The 21,639-nt window shown below is 37.7% G+C and overlaps 2 protein-coding genes across 4 annotated transcripts in view; one reads left to right on the top strand and one right to left on the bottom strand.

Moving 5' to 3' along the window:
* LOC127842550 (zinc finger MYND domain-containing protein 19-like) overlaps window positions 1-21,639 on the bottom strand; it is a 249,057-nt gene that overhangs the window by 68,057 nt on the left and 159,361 nt on the right. The gene's annotated exons all lie outside the window — the stretch shown is intronic.
* LOC127842544 (serine/threonine-protein kinase N2-like) overlaps window positions 1-21,639 on the top strand; it is a 73,770-nt gene that overhangs the window by 43,753 nt on the left and 8,378 nt on the right. For all 3 annotated transcript variants that reach the window (XM_052372090.1, XM_052372089.1, XM_052372091.1), the window contains exons 8-19: window positions 3,341-3,450; window positions 6,480-6,623; window positions 7,504-7,579; window positions 9,731-9,850; window positions 11,932-12,071; window positions 13,911-14,152; window positions 15,647-15,719; window positions 16,867-16,923; window positions 17,705-17,827; window positions 19,980-20,131; window positions 20,949-21,168; window positions 21,414-21,521. In XM_052372090.1, the coding sequence (XP_052228050.1) occupies window positions 3,341-3,450; window positions 6,480-6,623; window positions 7,504-7,579; window positions 9,731-9,850; window positions 11,932-12,071; window positions 13,911-14,152; window positions 15,647-15,719; window positions 16,867-16,923; window positions 17,705-17,827; window positions 19,980-20,131; window positions 20,949-21,168; window positions 21,414-21,521 (1,565 nt within the window). The remainder of the gene's footprint in view (window positions 1-3,340; window positions 3,451-6,479; window positions 6,624-7,503; window positions 7,580-9,730; window positions 9,851-11,931; window positions 12,072-13,910; window positions 14,153-15,646; window positions 15,720-16,866; window positions 16,924-17,704; window positions 17,828-19,979; window positions 20,132-20,948; window positions 21,169-21,413; window positions 21,522-21,639) is intronic.

Consider the following 21,639-nt stretch of genomic DNA (forward strand, 5'->3'; position numbering starts at 1 on the left):
CTATGATAGATCACTCTTCAGTCGAGATTGTTCAGGATGGTTCGACTAAGAATTTGATGTTATTGTTCTGATTATGCAACTACATTCCAACCTGAGAACAGCCGTCACTCGTCGGCTAAGATTGTTGTTGACAGCTTATCAGCAATAAAGATTATTGATTTTGTTACTCACTCATTAACCCTTTGCATGCTGGAAAATTTGTCGTCTGCTAAAATGTCGTCTGCAGAATTTCTTAAATTAGCATTTTCTTCTATTTTTTTCAAAGAATACTATCAGAATAGCAAACAGTTTGGATCCTGATGAGACGCCACGTTCTGTGGCGTCTCGTCAGGATCCAAACTGTTTGCAAAGGCCTTCAAAATTCGTTTCCCGCACTGAAAGGGTTAAGGGGGGATATCAAAATAGAGGAAAATGTTTGCATTTTAGGTTTATCCTTCAGAAAAGATGGCAAATGAATTGGAATAAACAACAACACAATCTCCAATCTTAACATGCTCAGCCTGGTCACCTGTAGTTCTCCTATGAGTTAAAATATTGCATAAATGTTTGTTACTATTACAAGTGAAAGTAAAACACCCAGAACTTCTTAAGAAGTAAATTTAGTTTTATTATGCTCCCCCAAAATTTATTTTCGCTTCGTCTGTCCGTCCCTGTGTCTGTCCGTGCACAATTTTTGTCCGGGCTATTTCTCAGCAACTAATGACCGGAATTCAATGAAACTTTATGGGAAGCTTCACTACCAAGGGGAGATGTGCATATTATCAGCGGGTTCTGGTCGGAGTTATGGCCCTTTGAAATTTTCCATAAAAAAATTCTTGTCCCCCCAACTACTGTGCCCTCAAGACGTTTCCTTTTATCTGAATATATAGTGCAATATTGTGAAAAAAAAACCTTTGGGGAGCATCACCTGTCTCCAACGGTTTCTTATTATCCCCCGCCAGAGGCGGAGGGATATTGTTTTGGCGTTGTTCGTCCGTCCGGCACTTTTGTGTCCGGAGCCATATCTTGGAAGTTCTTTGGTGGATTTCATTTAAACTTGGTATGAGTATATATATGCATAAGAGAATGATGCACGCCAAATGGCATTGTACACCATCTGTTAAAAACAGACTTATGGCCCTTTGTATCTTGAAAAAATGCTTTTTCGTGTCCGGAGCCATATCTTGGAAGTTCTTTGGCGGATTTCATTGAAACTTGGTATGAGTATATATATGCATAAGAGGATGATGCACGCCAAATGGCATTGTACACCATCTGTTAAAAACAGACTTATGGCCCTTTGTATCTTGAAAAAATGCTTTTTACTATAGGCACTTTTGTGTCCGGAGCCATATCTTGGAAGTGCTTTGGCGGATTTTATTTAAACTTGGTATGAGTATATATATGCATAAGAGGATGATGCACGCCAAATGGCATTGTACACCATCTGTTAAAAACAGACTTATGGCCCTTTGTATCTTGAAAAAACGCTTTTTACTATAGGCATTTTTGTGTCCGGAGCCATATCTTGGAAGCGCTTTGGCGGATTTTTTTGAAACTTGGTATGAATGTAAACGTTGGATGTTTTTGTGGAAAACGCACGACTTAATAATTCACGTAAATAAATTGTGAAGGCTTAAGAACCTTCCTTTGTCTTAGTTTTGTGTTGTTGTCCTCCGTCCGTCCATCTATCATTATGTTCATTCGTCCAATTTGCACCCATCCTCAAACAAAGCATATGTTGCGGGGGATACCTTGGGCCTTTCAGGCCCTCTTGTTTATCCTAAGTTCCTCCCGCTTTAACTTGAACTTTTTTTCTGGGAAAACTGGGCTTATTGCATGTTCATAGTGTTGTCCCACATTAGCCTGTGCAGTGCACACAGGCCTATCAGGTAAGACACTTTTTGCTCTCATGGATTTTTTGTTGTTGACAGAGATTCTCTTCAAAACAAAAATTGAGTATAGCCGGAAAGTTTAGCTCCTGATTAGCAGACTGCACAGGCTGATTTTGGACAATACGCACATGCATTAAGCCCTGTTTTCCCAGAGCGAGGCGGAATTATGTTTCTATTCTACAGCCAAAGAATATTACTGAGACAATCCATCACGCCAAAAAGTGCCATATAAAAAAATAATGAGAGTTGAGTGTGAAACTATCGTATCAGATAGAGACTTTTTAATCAGATACAACAGTTTTACACTCACTTAGTCCCTTTTTTCTGAAGTGTACCCATTACCAGAGCGCAGCTCATACCCATTTCCCAAATTGCAGCCTATATACAGGACAGCCAACGCAGAACAAACATATTTCGCGATCCACGGTTTCAAGACGCAACAAGTCGATGCCGAGTCGGCCGTTGAAGCGGCGTCGGTATATAAAAATCTATTAAAAATGATTAGTTAGTCAATAAATTTTAAAAGAACAATTATAATAATATTTAAAATCATAATTAAGTTAATGTATCTATTACTGCATACTTACTATTTTATCCGTCGTTATTCATTACCTGATAATCCCGTATATTCCAGTTTTAAAGCAAATTCTGGTAAATATTTACGAAATGCAAACATTCGCCATTTTTCTTAAGTGTCAAATAATTGTTGGCATTTGTTTCTATTTAAAGATGTAATGAAATAAAATCCAATCACAGCGTTTTTTTTTCTCACAGAACACGTGTAAAAAGCCTGACGTGATGTTCAAGTTTTTATACAACACAAAATTCACCACACTTTCTATGCGATTTTCTACATGTCTACATAATTTTCGCGCACTTTTTATTGAGACAAAGGATAAAGCACTGTTTATTTGACGCTAGAATTAAATTGTTAACGTCGCGTTAGCATTGAAATTCGAAAGCGTGTTTCGGATAACAAATTGTATAATGCTCATTTAAGAATCAAACAAAACATTTACAGTTGTGCGTTATTAATTCAACGATAATTTTTTCAAGCGCATTATGTGTCAAATAAATTTTAGGACGTGACATTATATAAATAGTCTATAAAGCATCATATAAAATCATATCCGCTTATTAAAAGGTGAAAATAATAACTATGAAAGTAGCATAAATCGAGGTTTCGACGCAACACGAATGTACTTGTAGGTGTATATCTTTGTACTCGATCCGCAGCATATGTATGCGGCGGATTTATGCCGTGAAAGTAAGCGAGGTAAATAGAGACTCGGCGTCATTGCGCGGATCGATGCCGAGTGCACCAACACACGACACGGCCGCAGAGTACTAATGAATCTGGCTGTGGCGTGACCGAGGATTATGTTTGTTCCACGTTGGCTGTGTTTTAAAGCTTACATGGTTGAGAAATCCTGTCCTGCTGATAATTTACTGTTTTTTTATTCCAGCTGAGGTTATGGCTGTGATAAAGCTGGACCATCAACAGGTGGTACAGACGTCCTGGAAACCACACAGTCAGCAGTGCTGGGACCATCGGGCCAGTATAGACCTCGACAGGGTACACAAAGTCTCCATATGAGGCTCCCTCCGGGAAAGCGGGGCTTAATGCATGTGCGATAAGTGTCGTCCCAGATTAGCCTGTGCAGTCTGCACATGCTATTCAGGGATGACACTTAACGCCTAAAATGGATTTCGTTCATAAGTGATTTCCTTGAAATGATAAAGATTCCATGAAAGCTGAAAGTGTTGTCCCAGATTAGCCTGGGGTGATACTTTACGCATGTGCAATAACCCTGGTTTTCAATAACAAGGCTTATATCATTAAGCCAATGAAATTGATACAAGTAAATTACCATCATAATCCTGACGTATTTTATTCATTGGAACTATATGGCCCTGAACATTTAAGATGTTATTTTTATGCTCCCCCAAAAAATTTTGGAGGGAACATAATAGTCGCCGCTTCGTCTGTCCGTCCGTGTGTCCGTCCCTGTGTCTGCCCGTGCACAATTTTTGTCCGGGCTACTTCTCAGCAACTAATGACCGGAATTCAATGAAACTTTTTGGGTAGCTTCACTACCAAGAGGAGGTGTGCATAGTATCAGCGGGTTCTGGTCGGATGATTTTTCACAGAGTTATGGCCCTTGAAAATTTTCCATTAACTGTACATATAGTGCAATCTTGTCTGGGCTATTTCTCAGCAACTAATGACCGGAATTCAATGAAACTTTATGGGAAGCTTCACTACCAAGAGGAGATGTGCATCTTATCAGCGGGCTCTGGTCGGATGATTTTTCACAGGGTTATGGCCCTTTAAAATTTTCCATTAACTTTACATATAGTGCAATTCTTGTCAGGTCTATTTGTCAGCAACTAATGACTGGAATTCAATGAAACTTTATTGGAAGCTTCACTACCAAGAGGAGATGTGCAGATTATCAGAGAGTTCTGGTCGGATGATTTTTATGCCCTGGATCAAAAGATAGGGGGTATATTGTTTTTGGCCTGTCGGTCATTGTATGTGTCCTTGTGTCCCAAAACTTTAACCAAAACTTTGAACTTCTTCATAACTTTTGCAATATTGAACATAGCAACTTGATATTTAGCATGCATGTGTATCTCATGGAGCTGCACATTTTGAGCGGTGAAAGGTCGAGGTCAAGGTCATCCTTCAAGGTCAAAGGTCAAAATAATTAATAAAAGCGGCTTAATAGAGGGCATTGTGTTTCTGACAAACACATCTCTTGTTATACCCCAACAAACAAAGTTTACGGGGGTATATATGAGTGAGCTTGTCTGTCTGTAGGTCGGTCCGTATTAATTGTCCGCTCTCTAATTCAAGTAGTTTTCATCTGATCTTCACCAAACTTGGTCAGAAGTTGTATCTAGATGATGTCTAGGCCAAGTTCGAACATGGGCCTTGCTGGGTCAAAAACTAGGTCACGGGGTCACTTAGTGCGTTTTAAACATTCAGCATGTTGTCCGCTCTCTATTTCAAGTAGTTTTCATCCGATCTTCACCAAACTTGGTCAGAAGTTGTATATACATGATGTCTAGGCCAAGTTCGAACATGGGCTTTGCCAGGTCAAAAACTAGGTCACGGGGTCACTTGGTGCGTTTTAAACATTTAGCGTGTTGTCCGCTCTCTAATTCAAGTAGTTTTCATCCGATCTTCACCAAACTTGGTCAGAAGTTGTATCTAGATGATCTTAAGGCCAAGTTAGAACATTGGCCATGCCAGATCAAAAACAAGGTCAGAGGGTCACTTAGTATGTTTTACACATTAAGCATGGTGTCCGCTCTCTATTTCAAGTAGTTTAAATCCGATCTTTACCACACTTGGTCAGAAGTTGTAACTAGATGATGTGTAGGTCAAGTTCAAACATGGGCCATGCGGGGTCAAAAACTAGGTCACGGGGTCACTTATTGTGTTTTAAACCTCACCATGTTGTCCGCTCTCTAATTCAAGTAGTTTTTATCCAATCTTCACCAAAATTGGTCAGAAGTTGTATCTTGATAATGTCTAGGGCAAGTTTGAATATGGGTCATGCCGGGTCAAAACAAGGTCACGGGGTCACTTAGTGCGTTTTAAACCTCACCATGTTGTCCGCTCTCGAATTCAAGTAGTTTTCATTCAATCTTCACCAAACTTGGTCAGAAGTTGTATCTAGATGATGTCCTGGTCAAGTTTGAATATGGGCCAAGCCAGGCCTAAAACTAGGTCACGGGGTCACTTAGTGCGTTTTTTAACATTCAGCATGGTGTCCGCTCTCTAATTCAAGTAGTTTACATCCGATCTTCACCAGACTTGGTCAGAAGTTTAATGGAGATGATCTTAAGGCTAAGTTAGAACATGGGCCTTTCTGGGTCAAAAACTAGGTTAAGGGGTCACTTAGTGCGTTTTAAAAATTGAGCATGGTGTCCGCTGTTTTTTGTGAAGACGACATGCAAAATATTATGTGTCAATGCGGCATGTGGGGGTATTCGTCACGTCTGTGACAAAGCTATACATGTAGTTAGATTCAGTCTTCAAATTGAACTCATGAATGTTTGTAGTTATCTGACCAGCACCAGTATTCGCCAACTGATTCTGAAGTCTTAAAATACAGTATATTGTTTAGACTGTAATGTTCTAAAACTAAATGCAAGTCATGTTGAAAATGGCAGTTAACTTTTAATTGTAAAATATTCGCTAAGAACAATTTGTTAACTATGTAAGCACCGTTTTGAGCATGCATGTACTCAGGCTCTTGAGGTATATTTGTTATGTCTAAGACTCGTCTTTGTTCTTAAGTCTAAGAATGGTTTTGTGAAAATGGGCCCAGGGATTGTTACTTAAAATAGAATTGCAGTGGAGACTTAAGACCTAATGTACTTGTGATCTGAAAATTGGTATAAAAATTAAGAACTGTGATAGTTTTATGTGCAATATTTTCTTCATCATAGTTCAAATGTCTGGTGAATGATTAAAATAAATTGTAAAACCATAGGTCAGATGTCTGGGGAATGATTGAAACAAATTACTGCCGTCACAAATGGACTAGAACACAGACAGGCCCAGGTTATTTACGCTAATTTTTTCTGCAGGGCCGAGAGCTGGAGATAGCGATCTATTGGCGCGACTTGCGGCAGATGTGCGCCGTTAAATTCCTGCGTCTCGAGGACTTCCTTGACAACCAGCGCCACGGCATCGCCATCCACCTTGAGCCACAGGGAATACTCTTTGCTGAGGTGAGGGGAGGGGGGAAATTGGGATTTGCAGGGGAGAAAATTGGGTTTTGCAGGGGAGAGAATTGGGTTTGCAGGGGAGAGAATAGGGATTTGCAGGGGAGGTAATATTGGAGCCTCGTTTTGAGAAAAATGTGCTAAATGCATGTGTGTAAAGTGTTGTACCAGATTAGCCTGTGCATTATACACAGGCTTATTGTGAAAGACACTTTTCGCCTGAACTGGATTTTCTCTAAGAAGAGACTTCCTTTAAACGAAAAGTACAATACAAAATGGAAAGTGTTGTCCCAGGTTAGCTTGTTTGGACTGCAGAGGCTAGTCTGAGACAACACTTGACACACATGTATTTAGCCCAGTTTTCCCAGATTGAGTCAAAATGTTTTGTTATTGGAGGCAACTCTTTATAGTGGAGTTGTTCTTAATGGGTAATAAACTCTTTATAGAGGACTTGGTTTGTGGGGCAATTAACTCTTTAGAGAATGAGAGTACAGGTGAGAAAACTGCAGTTTATAGGACAGGCAAGTGTGGTTTGCCAGGGGAGGGAATTACGGTTTGCCAGGGGAGTGAACTATGGTTTGCAATGGGAGGGAACTATGGTTTGCCATGGGAGGGAACTATGGTTTGCCGAGGGAGGAAAGTTTGTTGTGTTTGTGTATCTCAAAAGACTAAGACTTACTGACAGGCTTTCAAGAATACTTCCTTGATAGGTCTTTACATTTGAACAGATTTTTGAACATTTTTCTTTCTTTATCATTTGCATAAATACTGCTTAGTTCATTGATAAAGATAAAGATATTTAGCTCTGTAATTTTAAATGAAAGAACATTTATGATGATTTCGTAAGTTCTATTAATTTATATGCTGTCCTGATGTGTTATTTCAGATTACATTTTTAAACCCCACATTATCCCGTAAGCCAAAACTACAAAGACAACGAAGAATATTTCCAAAACATAAAGGTGAGAATTTTGTTACATGTTTTATTTGTTGTTTTTTAGCTCGATTATTATATATTAAAGATATATAGTGGAGCTATCCTACTCACCCTGGTGTCGGCATAAGCGTTAGCATGCAAACCCAGTGCGCACCACCCCAAATATTTCCTATGTCCCTTGACATATTGCTTTCATATTTTGCATACTTCTTTACCAACATGACCCCAACCTATAAACAAGAGCAGACAACTGTATCAAGCATTTTGTAATAATTATGGCCCTTTTTTCACTTAGAATATGCATATTATTGATAAATCTATGTTAAAGTTTGCGTACAACCCCAAAATATTTCCTATGTCCCTTGACATATTGCTTTAATATTTTGCATACTTCTTTACCAACATGACCCAAGCCTTAAAACAAGAGCAGCCAACTGTGTCAAGCATTTGTAAAAATTATGGCCCTCTTTTTATTTAGAATATACATATAATTGATAAACCTATGTTAAAGTTTGCGTACCACTTCAAATATTTCCTATGTCCTTTGACATATTGCTTTCATATTTTCCATTCTTCTTTACCAAAATGACCCCATTCTATAAACAAAAGCAGACAACTGTATCAAGCATTTTGACACAATTATGGCCCCTTTTATACTTAGATAATTAAACATTTGGTTAAGTTTTGTGTTTTGGTCCATTTTACTCCTTAAGTATCATAGCTATTGCTTTTTAGACTTGGGAAACTTGCTAACTATCGTGAGGGGACTGTACAGGGCAAGTTGCATAACTCTGGTTGGCTTTTTAACAGAATTATGGCCCTTTTTTGTCTTTGTAAATTTGAATATTTTGTTAAATTTTGTGTTAAGATCCACTTTACTTCTAAAGTATCAAGGCTATTGCTTTCAAACTTCAAATACTTTCTTGCTATCATGATGTTACTGTACCTGGTAAGTTGAATTTGACCTTGACCTTTAAATGACCTTGACTCTCAAGGTCCAATTAAACAAAATTGGTTTAATTGCCATAACTTCTTTATTTATCATCACATTAGATTCATACTTTGACAAAACAGCACTTACCTGACATACCACAATGGACTCCACCCAAACCATCCCCCACGCCCCACCACAGAATCCCCCCCCCCCCCCCTTTTTTTTGAAAGATCATCTATTAAATGGCCACACACCCACATTATACCCCCCCTCTCCATGATGGCTTACGTTGTACTGTCAAGCACTCGAATAGTCGAGCGCGCTGTCCTCTGACAGCTCTTGTTATGTCCCCTAGTCTATACTGGGGGACATATTGTTTTTTGCCTTGTCTGTATGTTGGTTTGCTTCAAACTTTAACATTTGCTCTAACTTTTGCAATATTGAAGATAGCAACTTCATATTTGGCATGCATGTGTTTCTCCTGGAGCTGCACATTTTGAGTGGTGAAAGGTCAAAGTCATCCTTCAATCTTCAAGGTCAAAGGTCAAATATATGGGGGGTGGGGGATGGACATAGCGTATCACAAACACATCTTGTTTAGAGTTTATTTTTATTGTTGACTGGTATAAGACTAAGTATAACATGAATGTTTGTATTTGCTGGGCTATGAAAGTTCTGAATCTCAATCTCATCATAATAAAAAATAAAATTAAATACATTTAATCCAAGTTGAATGTGTTGTTTCCTTTGACAAATAAGTAGTTAATGGCTTAAGATCATGTATGAGTTTTGTCATTTTTCCAATTTTTGTATATTTTTTTACTTTGCTTTTATTACGGTTCATGTATATCTGCTCTAAATAACATGCATACTTTCAATACATCATTACATTGAATTGTCATAAAAAATAATTGGATTCTAGTTAATGCAGGAAAGAAGGATAAAGATTAAAACCAAAGAAAGTTTGAAATAGCGTTTATTTGAATGAACCTCATGAGAAATAGCAGTATTTGACTATTGTAAAATCATTTATATTGGTTGGGATGAAATTTTGTGTTTTTTTTTTAACAAATCACATTTTGGTAGAAACTTAAATTGGTGGATTTTAGATTTTTTAAGAATTTGTTCTGTCCTTTTTTCGAGGTGTTTGTGTTAAGTTCATGGATTGGTCAATTGACAAAATCAATGAAAAAGTAATGTCCCACAAATAATAATGATTTTACAGTGTATGCCTGTTTCCAGGAAAGAACTTCCTGCGTCCCAACGACATGAACATCAACGTGGCCACGTGGGGTCGCCTCATCAAGAGAACGCTTCCTCAGCAGTGTTCTGATGGGGCTGGAGCCCTCAGTCCCCAACCTGGTAAGTAGGGGACACTTAAAAAACAAGTGGGCTGGGCCCTGGGAAAACTGGGCTTAATGCATGTGTGTAAAGTGTTGTCCCAGATAAGCCTGTGAAGTCTGCACAGTCTAATCAGGGACGACACTTTACTCTATTATTATGCCCCCGGATCGAAAGATCGGGGATATATTGTTTTTGGCCTCTCTGTCTGTCTGTCATTGTGTCAGTCAATCATTGCATGTGTGTGTCATAAAACTTTAACCTTGGTTAAACTTTTATAACTTTTGCAATATTGAAGATAGCAACTTCATATTTGGCATGCATGTGTATCTCATGGAGCTGCACATGTTGAGTGGTGAAAAATAAAGGTCAAGGTCATCCTTCAAGGTCAAAGGTCAAATATCATTGTATTTTTCGTTCCTAAAACTTTAACCTTCGTTAAAGTTTGGTCATAACTTTTTGAATATTGAAGATAGCAACTTGATATTTGGCATGCTTGTGTATCTCATGGAGCTGCACATTTTGAGTGGCTATAAAAGGTCAAGTTCATCGTTAAAGGTCAAAGGTCAAATTTATGGCTTCCAAGCGGCGCAATAGGGGGCATTGTGTTTCTTACAAACAAATCTTTTGTTGTATTTTTCATTAAAAGTAAGTCTTTCTTAGTGAAAATCGACTTTAGGCAGAAAGTAATGTCCTTAATTAGCCTAAGGCGACTGCATAGGCTAATCTGGGACACCACTTTATTCTCAAGCATTTACAGGGTTTTTTTTGGCCCGATTTTATAGCCGAAATTCGGCTATGTTCCCAATCCCAAACAGTATACTTTTTCCGTAATATGGCAAAAAATTCCCAATTTCAATAATAAAAAATTATAATTTTTTTTTTTTTTTGGAGATGTCTTATGCATATTTTATTTCAATTTTAATTCACTTACATCTAACAAAGCAAAGTATTATATGATTTTGTTCTTTTAATTTGAATGATTTTAAAGATTTATATCAAATTTAGTATTTCCCTAATCAGTGGACTTTTCGTGTGAAAAAAAAAAGGCTAATGAATTTATTTTCCCAATTTCATGAAAATGCCGCTAAAATTCCCAGTTCCAAAGCCATGGGCTATCTTCCCAAAAAGTGGGAAAACCCCTGATTTAACCAAGTTTTCCCAGAAAGAGGCTCATGTAACATTTATCATCCCTTAAAGGGCAGAAGGGGCAACACCATTAATTCTTCGCCCTTGAATGCTGGATTTGATCAAATGTTTACATTGGACAATGATGATTATTCCATGGAACCTTTGTGTGCTTTTTAGGAGTAAGTGTGTGTAAAAATTTCCATTGATGTTGTAATAACATACCTAGGCTACGGGAAATATTAAATACTGTCTCTATTCAAAGCCAACCAAAGCTGTTCTTACTTCATAATCGTTCAGCTTTTCATGTCCAAATTTTTGTCATAAAATCTTAACCCAAGACTACAAAGCTTACTTAATCATACAATTAGGATGTATATTTAGAGAAACTTGGTTATAACTAATTATAGGACATTTAATTATCAATGTTTATATCGAATCATGGTGACTGATCTTTGAACTGAGGCTTGTTCTGGGAAAATGGGCTAATCAGGAAAACACTTTACGCCTAAACTGGAAAGAGACTTCCTTTAACCCTTTGCATGCTGGGAAATTTGTCGTCTGCTAAAATGTCGTCTGCTGTATTTCTAAAATAAGCATTTTCTTCGATTTTTTTTCAAAGAATATTATCAGAATAGCAAACAGTTTGGATCCTGATGAGACGCCACGTTCTGTGGCGTCTCATCTGGATCCAAACTGTTTGCAAAGGCCTTCAAAATTCGGTTCCCGCACTGAAAGGGTTAATACAAAAAATACCATTCAAGGGGAGAGTATCCTCTGCAAAGGCTAATCTCTGCAGACACTTACCGCACATAAACTAACCCCAGTTTTTCCCACAATGAGGCATAGATAAAGACCTATAGTTTAAGTTAGAGTCACTTGCTATTAAAGCATTACAGGACATTAAATAACATGTTTACCTCGAATAATGGTGACTTATCATTTAATTGAATTCCAACTAAACATGTATACAGTTGTGACGAACCGTCGCCCGCCGCTCAATGAAGGCCAATATCAGCCCCTGGAGTCTTCCAACAGTCACCCTGGCGATCATTCCCAGCAGAAGCAGGGAACCATCTCCCCATCACGGCAGGAACCAGAGGCAACCATCTCTGTGAGTGCTGTCATTGTTGTGGTTCTCACTCAGGCGTGCAGGCCTTTTTCTGGCCATTTTGGGAAAAAATGCAATTTTTGTATTGGGAATTTCTCTTTGGGATAAGTCTGGAAAATATTTTATATATTTTCATATTGGGATTCTATTCAAATGGGGTTTTATATATTTTCATATTGGGATTCTATTCAAATGGGGAACTTTTGTTTACCATTTCGCTTTTGGAATGAGTCCGTTTAACGGACTTGTAGATACGGCTGAATAATGCCTGGCGTGTGTTTCAGCAACGGTTGTTTGAATTGAGCTTAAAAAGGGGATATTGACAAATGGTTGCAAGGACATGTGGGCTTTGTACATAAATGTAGCAAAACAAGTTTCATGACAACTTCTTGAATTAAAAAAACACATTTGTTTTTCCACATTTCTGTACTGAAGCTTTTACCTTTGTGTAAAGAGATAGTAGAATACCATATATTAACTCTTTCAGTGCTGGAACCAAATTTTGAAGGCCTTTGCAAACAGCGTTGATCCAGATGAGACGCCACAGAGTGGCATCTCATCAGAATCCAAACTGTTTGCTATTCTGATAGTATTCTTTGGAAAAAAAATCGAAGAAAATGCTAATTTTAGAAATTCAGCAGACTACATTTTAGCAGACAACAAATTTTCCTGCATGCAAGTTTTTTTTTAAGAAGATAGGAAACAAGAAATATCTTTAAAAAAGATATACGGCGTTGATTGTGGTCGATGTTTATGAACGATCAAAAGTTATCTCTATGAGATAAAAAGTAGCGGATGCCTTTTTTCTGCGCAGTTGTTAGCTACATCATAAGCAAATCAATTACGGGGTGTTGCGCCAGATTTCGTGGCTTATTTTGCTTTATGTGATATTATTACTCAGATATCTATATTTACAGAATAGAAATACACAAGAAACATGAAAATAAACGAGTGCATATAGGTCAGCCGGCAATACTCGAATCTTATTTAATTGCATAATTATAGTATAGCGAATTATTGTGGTCATGCTTAATAAACTGGTCTAAATGGATAAATATTTCTAATTAATTTTATCAAAATTGGTCCTTATCATGCAAATTTTGAAACCATATTAAAAATCGATGATTGACATACCACAATAATATCGCCGAATATCTTTATTTAGTATCTTTCTGATCAAAACAGACTTCAAGTGCACAAAGTTTACGAGACGGCGTTTATATAAAGATTTCTGCAACTGACCGCAAACTGACCTTGATACCTTGCGGATTGGAATGCAATGCATTACAGTCACTACGTTATTGTCAGTAAGACACAATGATCGCAACCCCTTTTGCGAACTCCGGTGATGAACTGTATATAAACTCTGACTTTCACAAAATGAACGCGTATTGACCCGAAACCTCGCGGGTTGAAATGCAATGCAAGTAAGTACTAAATATGACAACATAGCCTTTAGTTAAACGCTTTTGCGCTGGTAATTCTCTGAAAATAAAAGGTGAACGCACAAACTGTATTTATGTCGAAAATTGATTGTAAAACTGTTCTATCTATTGGGCCTTTTCATTAGAGATAAAATTGTTTCATGCAGTAAAACAGTGTTACAAAGACGCGGATATGTTTCCAATGTTCTGGTGTTATACTCAAATCAGCCAATGGAATAAATGAAGTGTATTCATTCGTACCTAGCCGCGGGAAATTTTATTTGAGTATTATTGGACACTTACAAAGGTCAAGTCAGGGTGAAAAGCTGGCTTATTCAGCTTACGCCGAAAAAATTGTTATCTGAGATACTTTTTAAAGATAGTAGAATACCATATATAAATGAGTGTTTTTTTCCAGCAATCCTTTGACTTCCTTCCTGCTGATTCCCCAAACAACAGTATAGACCTGGACAAGTACCCAGGCACCAACAACAGCCTGGGCTACCTGGGCGGCTCGTCTTACTTCCCGGTCGCGGACTACTCGAGCCCACGGATACCTACCCCACCTCCCTCCCTGCCCACGGAACCACCCCCTAACATCTATGAGACGCCGAAGCGGCCGCCAGCGGTGTCCGTGCATAAAACCGTGATAGAACCTGAGTATGTAGCATTATAGTTGTTTTTGTAGAAGTATATGCTCAAGCACAAATTTCTGAAGGTTAGCTATGCTGATCAATCTTTTTTTGGGTGTCCTGTGACATGTGTCAAGGCCTTGTTCAGTGTGCCGTGTTAACTTTGGATTTTAACCACCATTATTTTTCACTAAGTGCTTATGACACTTGGTGAGAATGTCTATATTTACATGGTGATACTCAGTCAGAATGTCTATCTTGACATGGTAAAACTTGGTGAGAATGTCTATCTTGACATGGTAAAATTTGGTGAGAATGTCTATCTTGACATGGTAAAACTTGGTGAGAATGTCTATCTTGACATGGTAAAACTTGGTGAGAATGTCTATCTTGACAAGGATAAATCTTGGTGAGAATGTCTATCTTGACATGGTAAAACTTGGTGATAATGTCTATCTTGACATGTTAAAACTTGGTGAGAATGTCTATCTTGACATGGTAAAACTTGGTGAGAATATCTATCTTGACATGGTAAAACTTGGTGAGAATGTCTATCTTGACATGGTAAAACTTGGTGAGAATGTCTATCTTGACATGGTAAAACTTGGTGAGAATGTCTATCTTTACATCATGATACTCTGTCAGAATGTCTATCTTTACAACTAGACCAAACATGAATCTTGGTCATGTGTGTCCAAAAACTAGGTCACAAGGTCACATCTCATTAAAACCTTGTTACCACTCTAGAAGCCACACTGTTGTTTCAGTCTTGATGCAAGATCAGGTCAGAATGCTTATTTTCACAATGTCCCTGACAAGACTGCATGATTGTGCATGCTGGTCTGGAGCTACGCAGTCCACATAAAGCATAAAACCCATTTTCGCATGACACAGTTCTATTTACTTAAGACCAAGACAATTTTAGGAGCTTGCCTATATTGAACTTAAATCTAAGCACGCAAGGTTAAAAAATTACCAGGCTGGAAGGCTTGTGCAAATCGATAAGTAGATAAGCCTTACGTTTTTGTAAACAAAACATTATTGTGCTTTTTAGGGATATTGTTTTGGCGTTGTCCGTCCGTCTTTCCGTCCGTCCTTCCGACGGTCTGTCCGTCAGGCACTTTTGTGTCCGGAGCCATATCTTGAAAGTGCTTTGGCGGATTTCATTGAAACTTGGTATGAGTATATATATGGATAAGAGGATGATGCACGCCAAATGGCATTGTAAACCATCTGTTAATAAACGAGTTATGGCCCTTTGTATCTTGAAAAAATGCTTTTTTTGTGTCCGGAGCCATATCTTGGAAGTGCTTTTGTGGATTTCATTGAAACTTGGTATGGGTATATATATGGATAAGAGGATGATGCACGCCAAATTGCATTGTACGCCATGGAATAATAAGGGAGTAATGGCCCTTTGTATCTTGAAAAAATGCTTTTTTGAGTGTCAAATATAACACTTTTGTGTCCAGAAGCATATTGGCGGGGAAAATAAATTCAATGAATTTGCTTGTTGTTTCAGGTTTACTCATCAAGCAGTCAACATGAGTGATTTTAGACCGATAAGTGTTCTAGGTCGAGGGCATTTTGGAAAGGTGAGTCACTGAGAAGTATTGTTATGTGTGGATTTACACTAAACACTTTACCACTCAGATGCGCATCTGGACCAAGTTGTAGTCCCTTAGCAAATCAAATAATCAAATGCATTGTACATGTACATCGATAGACAGCTGAAAACTTTTTTACAAAATGTATTATTAAGATTGAAATTCATTGTGTAATGAAGCTTGTTGTGTTACTCTGATTGATCAGTTTATTGTCCCCTACCGGTTTCACCGGAGGGAACTTATGGTTTGCGCTCTGTGTGTCCGTCAGTCTGTCACACTTTTCTGGATCCTGCGATAACTTTAAAAGTTCTTAATATTTTTTCATGAAACTTGAAACGTGGATAGATGGCAATATGGAGATTATGCACGTCATTTCATTTTGTTCCTATGTCAAAAATTCTGGTTGCTATGGCAACAAATAGACTAGTAATACTGCTTAAAATGGTGTTTTTTCTGGATCCTGCAATAACTTAAAAAGTTCTTCATATTTTTTCATGAAACTTGAAACATGGATAGATGGCAAAATGGACTTTATGCACATAATTTCATTTTGTTCCTACGCTAAAAATTCTGGTTGCTATGGCAACAAATAGACTAGAAATACTGCTGAAAATGGTGTTTTTTTCTGGATCCTGCGATAACTTTAAAAGTTCTTCTTATTTTTTCATGAAACTTGAAACATGGATAGATGGCAATGTGGACATTATGCACGCCATTTTCATTTTGTTCCTAAGTAAAAAATTCTGGTTGCCATGGCAACAAATAGACGAGAAATACTGCTGAATTTTTTTTTTCCGGATCCTGCGATAACTTTAAATGTTCTTCATATTTTTACATGAAACTTGAAACATTGATAGATGGCAATATGGACATTATGCACGTTAATCTATCCATGTTCCAAGTTTCATGAAAAAATATTAAGAACTTTTAAAGTTTTTGGTAGGGGACTAAAAAGAAAACAATTCTGACAATGGTGGAATTTCTGACAATGGTGGAGCCGGTAGGGGACATATATTGCTTGGCAATAGTCTTGTTGTAAATAAACCTAACAAATTTATTTGTATGCATAGCACAATGATTAAAAAACAACAACATTAAATTGTTAAATATTAACATGTAGCTTTTCACATTTCAGGTTATACTGTCAGAATATAAGAACACGGGTGAATACTTCGCTTTAAAAGCATTAAAGGTATGGTCTGTGTATACTCTATTGTATATGGTCTGTGCTCTGTGAAAAGGGGGTTTAAGGCATGTGCGTAAAGTATCGTCCCAGATTAGCCTGTGCAGTCCACACAGGCTATTCAGGGCTGATACTTTCCACTTTTTTGATATTTTTCGTTTCAAGAAAGTCTTTTCCTAGCAAAAATCCAGTTTATGCGGAAAGTGTTGTTCCTAATGAGCCTGTGCTAATCTGAGACGACGCTTTACGCACATGCATTAAATGCCTTTTTCACAGAGCAGGGCCCATACATTCTGGCACAATACATTGAGATGAAATGGATAGGTTGTCTTTCTTGTCACCAAGATATTGTGCCATTTCTGTTTCTCGTCATTTTAAGAGTTATGACCTATGCCTGTGAAATTGCGAATTTTAGCATTACTTAATTGGCATTTTTCAGTTGTTTGATGTGTTAATTTTCTGTTCAGGTTTTATGCTGTTTGCCGCTCATCAATATCTAAGAGTTGGCAATGAAGCCTTTAAAACTTGAATTTGTTAAGAAAGTTCTTAAATTAAATTTTACTTTCTAGGGACAACAAATGTGTAAAAACACTTATCTAAGTGGTTAAGGGTTAAAACCAATTATCTGTATCTTTCAAAGGACATCTAAGTACTGGATCTACCCAGACATGAGACTCAAAGCAATCATCAGGCATTTTACATTTAAAAGCTCAAAATAATGGTAATCTGCATTTTAAAAATTGGTTTTTTATATACATACGATGTAAGTTGTTGCTGTTGTTTTGGACAGAAAGGGGAGATAATAGCGAGAGACGAAGTGGAAAGTCTGATGTCAGAGAAGCGAATATTTGAAGTGATAAATGCCATGAGGCACCCATACCTCGTCAACCTGTTTGCCTGCTTCCAAACTCAAGTGAGTTGTCTCATTTTCTATTCTTTATTATTGGAATGTTAATAATTATCACACATATCCTTACTCAGGCAGGGGTTTCATATTTTTAAGTTTGCTAACGATTTCAGGATGTAAGAGGTGAATTTTTAAGTTTATTTTTACAATAGCTTCAAGAAGTAGTCGCATTTTGCAAAATATAAAGCAGGGTGAAATACCAGCCTTCAGGATCTACATGAAAATACTGCTCAGAAATATGCTTGATTTTTAGAAGATAAAAATTAATCTAGTGGTAAAACACCAAGCTGAATCATTTAAAATACTTTCAAAATCACATACCGTATCAACTATAATTTTTAGCTCACCTGAACATAAAAGGCTCAAGAAGATCATTATTATCACCATTTTTCCTGGGTAGTTCTGTGTCAACTTTAAGCTTGTTACCACTCTAGAGGCTACATTTTTCCTGAAATCTTAATGAAAGGTCAGTGCGTTTATCGTGACAATATCTATCAGTAGTCTGGCTTTTATCATCGGTCAAGTGTGGTGAAAAATTAGGTCCTTTGGTCAAGTCTTCCACAGTTGACATGCCCGTACTTTCGACTCAGGTTAGCTCTTTTGGATCATCATGGCCCTCTTGTTTGTGTGTTACGTGTACTACCATTGGTTAATAAAATATGTCAGTATTGTTTTTTAACTTTCAATTAGATTGGTGTTACCACGGATGTGTGCTATCCGGTTTACCACTATTAAGGCATGCTAATGCTAAATTTGCTCTCCTGTGGGGTTCCATTTCACATGTGATGTTTTGATCACCATTCATGCTGAAATCTAAAGGATAATACGATAGTGGTGATTTTAGTTTCAGGATTTGCAGAATTGTTATGTTATTGACGTTGGTCAAATAATGATACCATGTGTTTCAGGAACACATGCAATTCTTGGTATTTTCTTCTTTAAGGACATGTAATAATTCTTGATGGAGCTGATTTAATTATAATGGTAGTGGTCTGAAAATGCACATGAACATTTTGTGATGATTTTGTCTGCAATTGTCATATGATAATACTCATTCATAATAAAGTTTTATAAAAAAAATCGTGGTACTTGTGTGATGTTCTTTTCCAGGTCACAATGATTTTTCACAATTGATTGTTTTATTTTATGCTTTTCAGTAGTTTATAAAGAAATATCAGTGAAATAAAACTGATATTTCACGGTTTCAAACAGTGAAAAATGACAGTGAAAAATATCGAATACCAGCAAAATTCTTCGTATAAACTCTTTTACAATGTAAATAAACGGTGAAAACAAGCATAAAATAAAAAGAAAATTTGTTGCATTCGGTGGAATATCTATTTGAATTCACTCGTGATCATAGAAAATATATATTTTCTATGATCACTTGTGATATAAAATCAATATTCCAAGGAATCCAACAAATATCCTCTATGTATTTGTGATATATTCTTTCCCAGGTCGAGTCATGTTTGTATATGATTTTGCATTTGGTAGTGACGATCTATCCAAGATCATGTGATGTTTGCAAAACAGAACACATGACAATGTGTTATTTGGTCAATTATGACAATCATGTGTGCCTCATTCTGGGAAAACTGGGCTGAATGCATGTGGGTAGTGGTGACCCAGATAAGCCTGCGCAGTCCGCACAGCCTTATCAGGGACGCCACTTTTCGTGTTTATGGTTTTTGATCGAATAATCAGGGGGTATATTGTTTTTGGCCTGTCTGTCTGTCATGGTATATGTGTGTCTGTCCCAAAACTTAAACCTTGCTCATAAAATGAAAACTCTTGGGTCTATTTTCTTTAAACTTCACATGTGCATTCATCTCATTGACATCTACAATCAAATATGGTTTGAGGTCACTAGGTCAAAGATCAAGGTCACTGTGACCTTTACATTGAAAATATAACCTTGTTTCTTAAATAGCTGCCGGGCGGCTTGAAAGCAAAGTAGGGGGTATTGTGTTTCACAAACACAGCTCTTGTTTTTTTCGTTTAAAGGAAGTCTCTTCTTAACGAAAATCCAGTTTAGGCAGAAGGTATTGACCCTGTTTAGTCTGTGTGGACTGCACAGGCTTATCTGGGACACCACTAGGCACAAGCATTAAGCCCAGTTTTTGAAGAACAAGGCTAATGGTATGTTCTATTGCAGGAACATGTGATATTCGTGATGGAGTATGCGTGTGGTGGAGACCTAATGATGCACATTCACAACGACGTGTTCTCTGAACCAAGGACAGTCTTCTACGCTGGATGTGTCGTACTTGGTCTGCAGTATTTGCACGAACATAAAATTGTATATAGGTGTGTACTCATTGACAGCTTTATTTGCAGTAGACATTTCTAAACATCCTGGACCAGTTTCTCAAAACATTAGCGGGTGTTTAATCTTACGTCTTGTTAATTTTATATGCAAATGATAGTATTATATGTGTCTTGTTGTGTGAAAGCTGGTCATAATGCATGTGCGTAAAGTGTCGTCCCAGATTAGCCTGTGCAGTCCGCACAGGCTAATCAGGGACGACACTTTCCACTTGAATGGTATTTTCGGTTTAAATGAAGTCCCTTTTTACCAAAAATCTAGTTTAAGCGGAAAGTGTCGTCTGCAGAGGCTAATCTGGGACGACACTTTACGCACATGCATTATGCCCAGTTTTCTCAGAACGCGGCTCAAATGAAAAAGGTGTACAAGAATATTTTTAGACTTTTCAGGAATGTCAATTTATGCAAAAAAACTTGCAGTTAAATAGAGTTATGTTTTATTATATTAAATATCTTCATACAGAAGTCAACCCTTCCCCACTCATGTGCGAAGTGAAAATTTCTATATGCCACTTGAATAAAACCAGAGCAGCCTGCGAGTAACTCCCAGGCTGTTCAGGTTTTATGCTGTTTGCTTCTCATCAGTATCCTATAATTAAAAATGGAGCCTTTAAAACATGAATCTAGTAAGAAGATCTTTCATTTGATTGATTTTCTAATTGGCTACAAATGCCTCAAAATGCATATATAAGTGGTAATGGGTTAGATATAATGATAAGTACAAAAGTTAGCATATGTAAGTGTAATTGAGTCTGAATGATTTGAACAACAACTGAACCTTGACCTGTTTGCACTCCAGAGATCTGAAACTCGACAACTTACTGCTGGACACCGAGGGCTACCTGAAGATTGCTGACTTCGGTCTCTGCAAGGAGGGCATGGGGTTCGGGGATCGCACCCGGACATTCTGCGGCACCCCGGAGTTCCTTGCGCCTGAGGTGTTGACTGAGCCCTCGTACACCCGGTCTGTGGACTGGTGGGGCCTGGGCGTGCTCATCTTTGAGATGTTGGTGGGAGAGGTGAGACTTATTGGAGATTAGAAGTGTACGAGAGATTTATCACATAGTTGATGTGATTTTGCTTGTATATGAGCAGCCTTCTTAAGGGCTCTGCTTTATAAAAAATCCAGTTTTTGGCATAACATATTGTCCCTGATAAACCTGTGAGGACTGCACAGGCTATTCTCGGACAACACGTTACACACACATATTAATTTTATATTCTTGTTAGTTACTCATTGACAAGTAGCCTGTTTTACTTTCAGTCTCCATTCCCGGGAGATGATGAGGAGGAAGTGTTTGACAGCATAGTCAATGAGGAGGTGAAATATCCACGGTTCCTGTCCACTGAGGCCATAGCCATTATGAGAAGGGTAGGCAGTGGGGGGGTTTTCCTACCATTTTGTGAATAGGGCTGGGCCCTTCCAATTGGCATAGGTTTTACAAAAATTTTATGTTATGTTTTTTTTGCTAACAAAAACTTGAAATGTT

Source organism: Dreissena polymorpha, chromosome 8, assembly GCF_020536995.1.
Source record: "Dreissena polymorpha isolate Duluth1 chromosome 8, UMN_Dpol_1.0, whole genome shotgun sequence".
Taxonomy (NCBI): Eukaryota; Metazoa; Mollusca; class Bivalvia; order Myida; family Dreissenidae; genus Dreissena; species Dreissena polymorpha.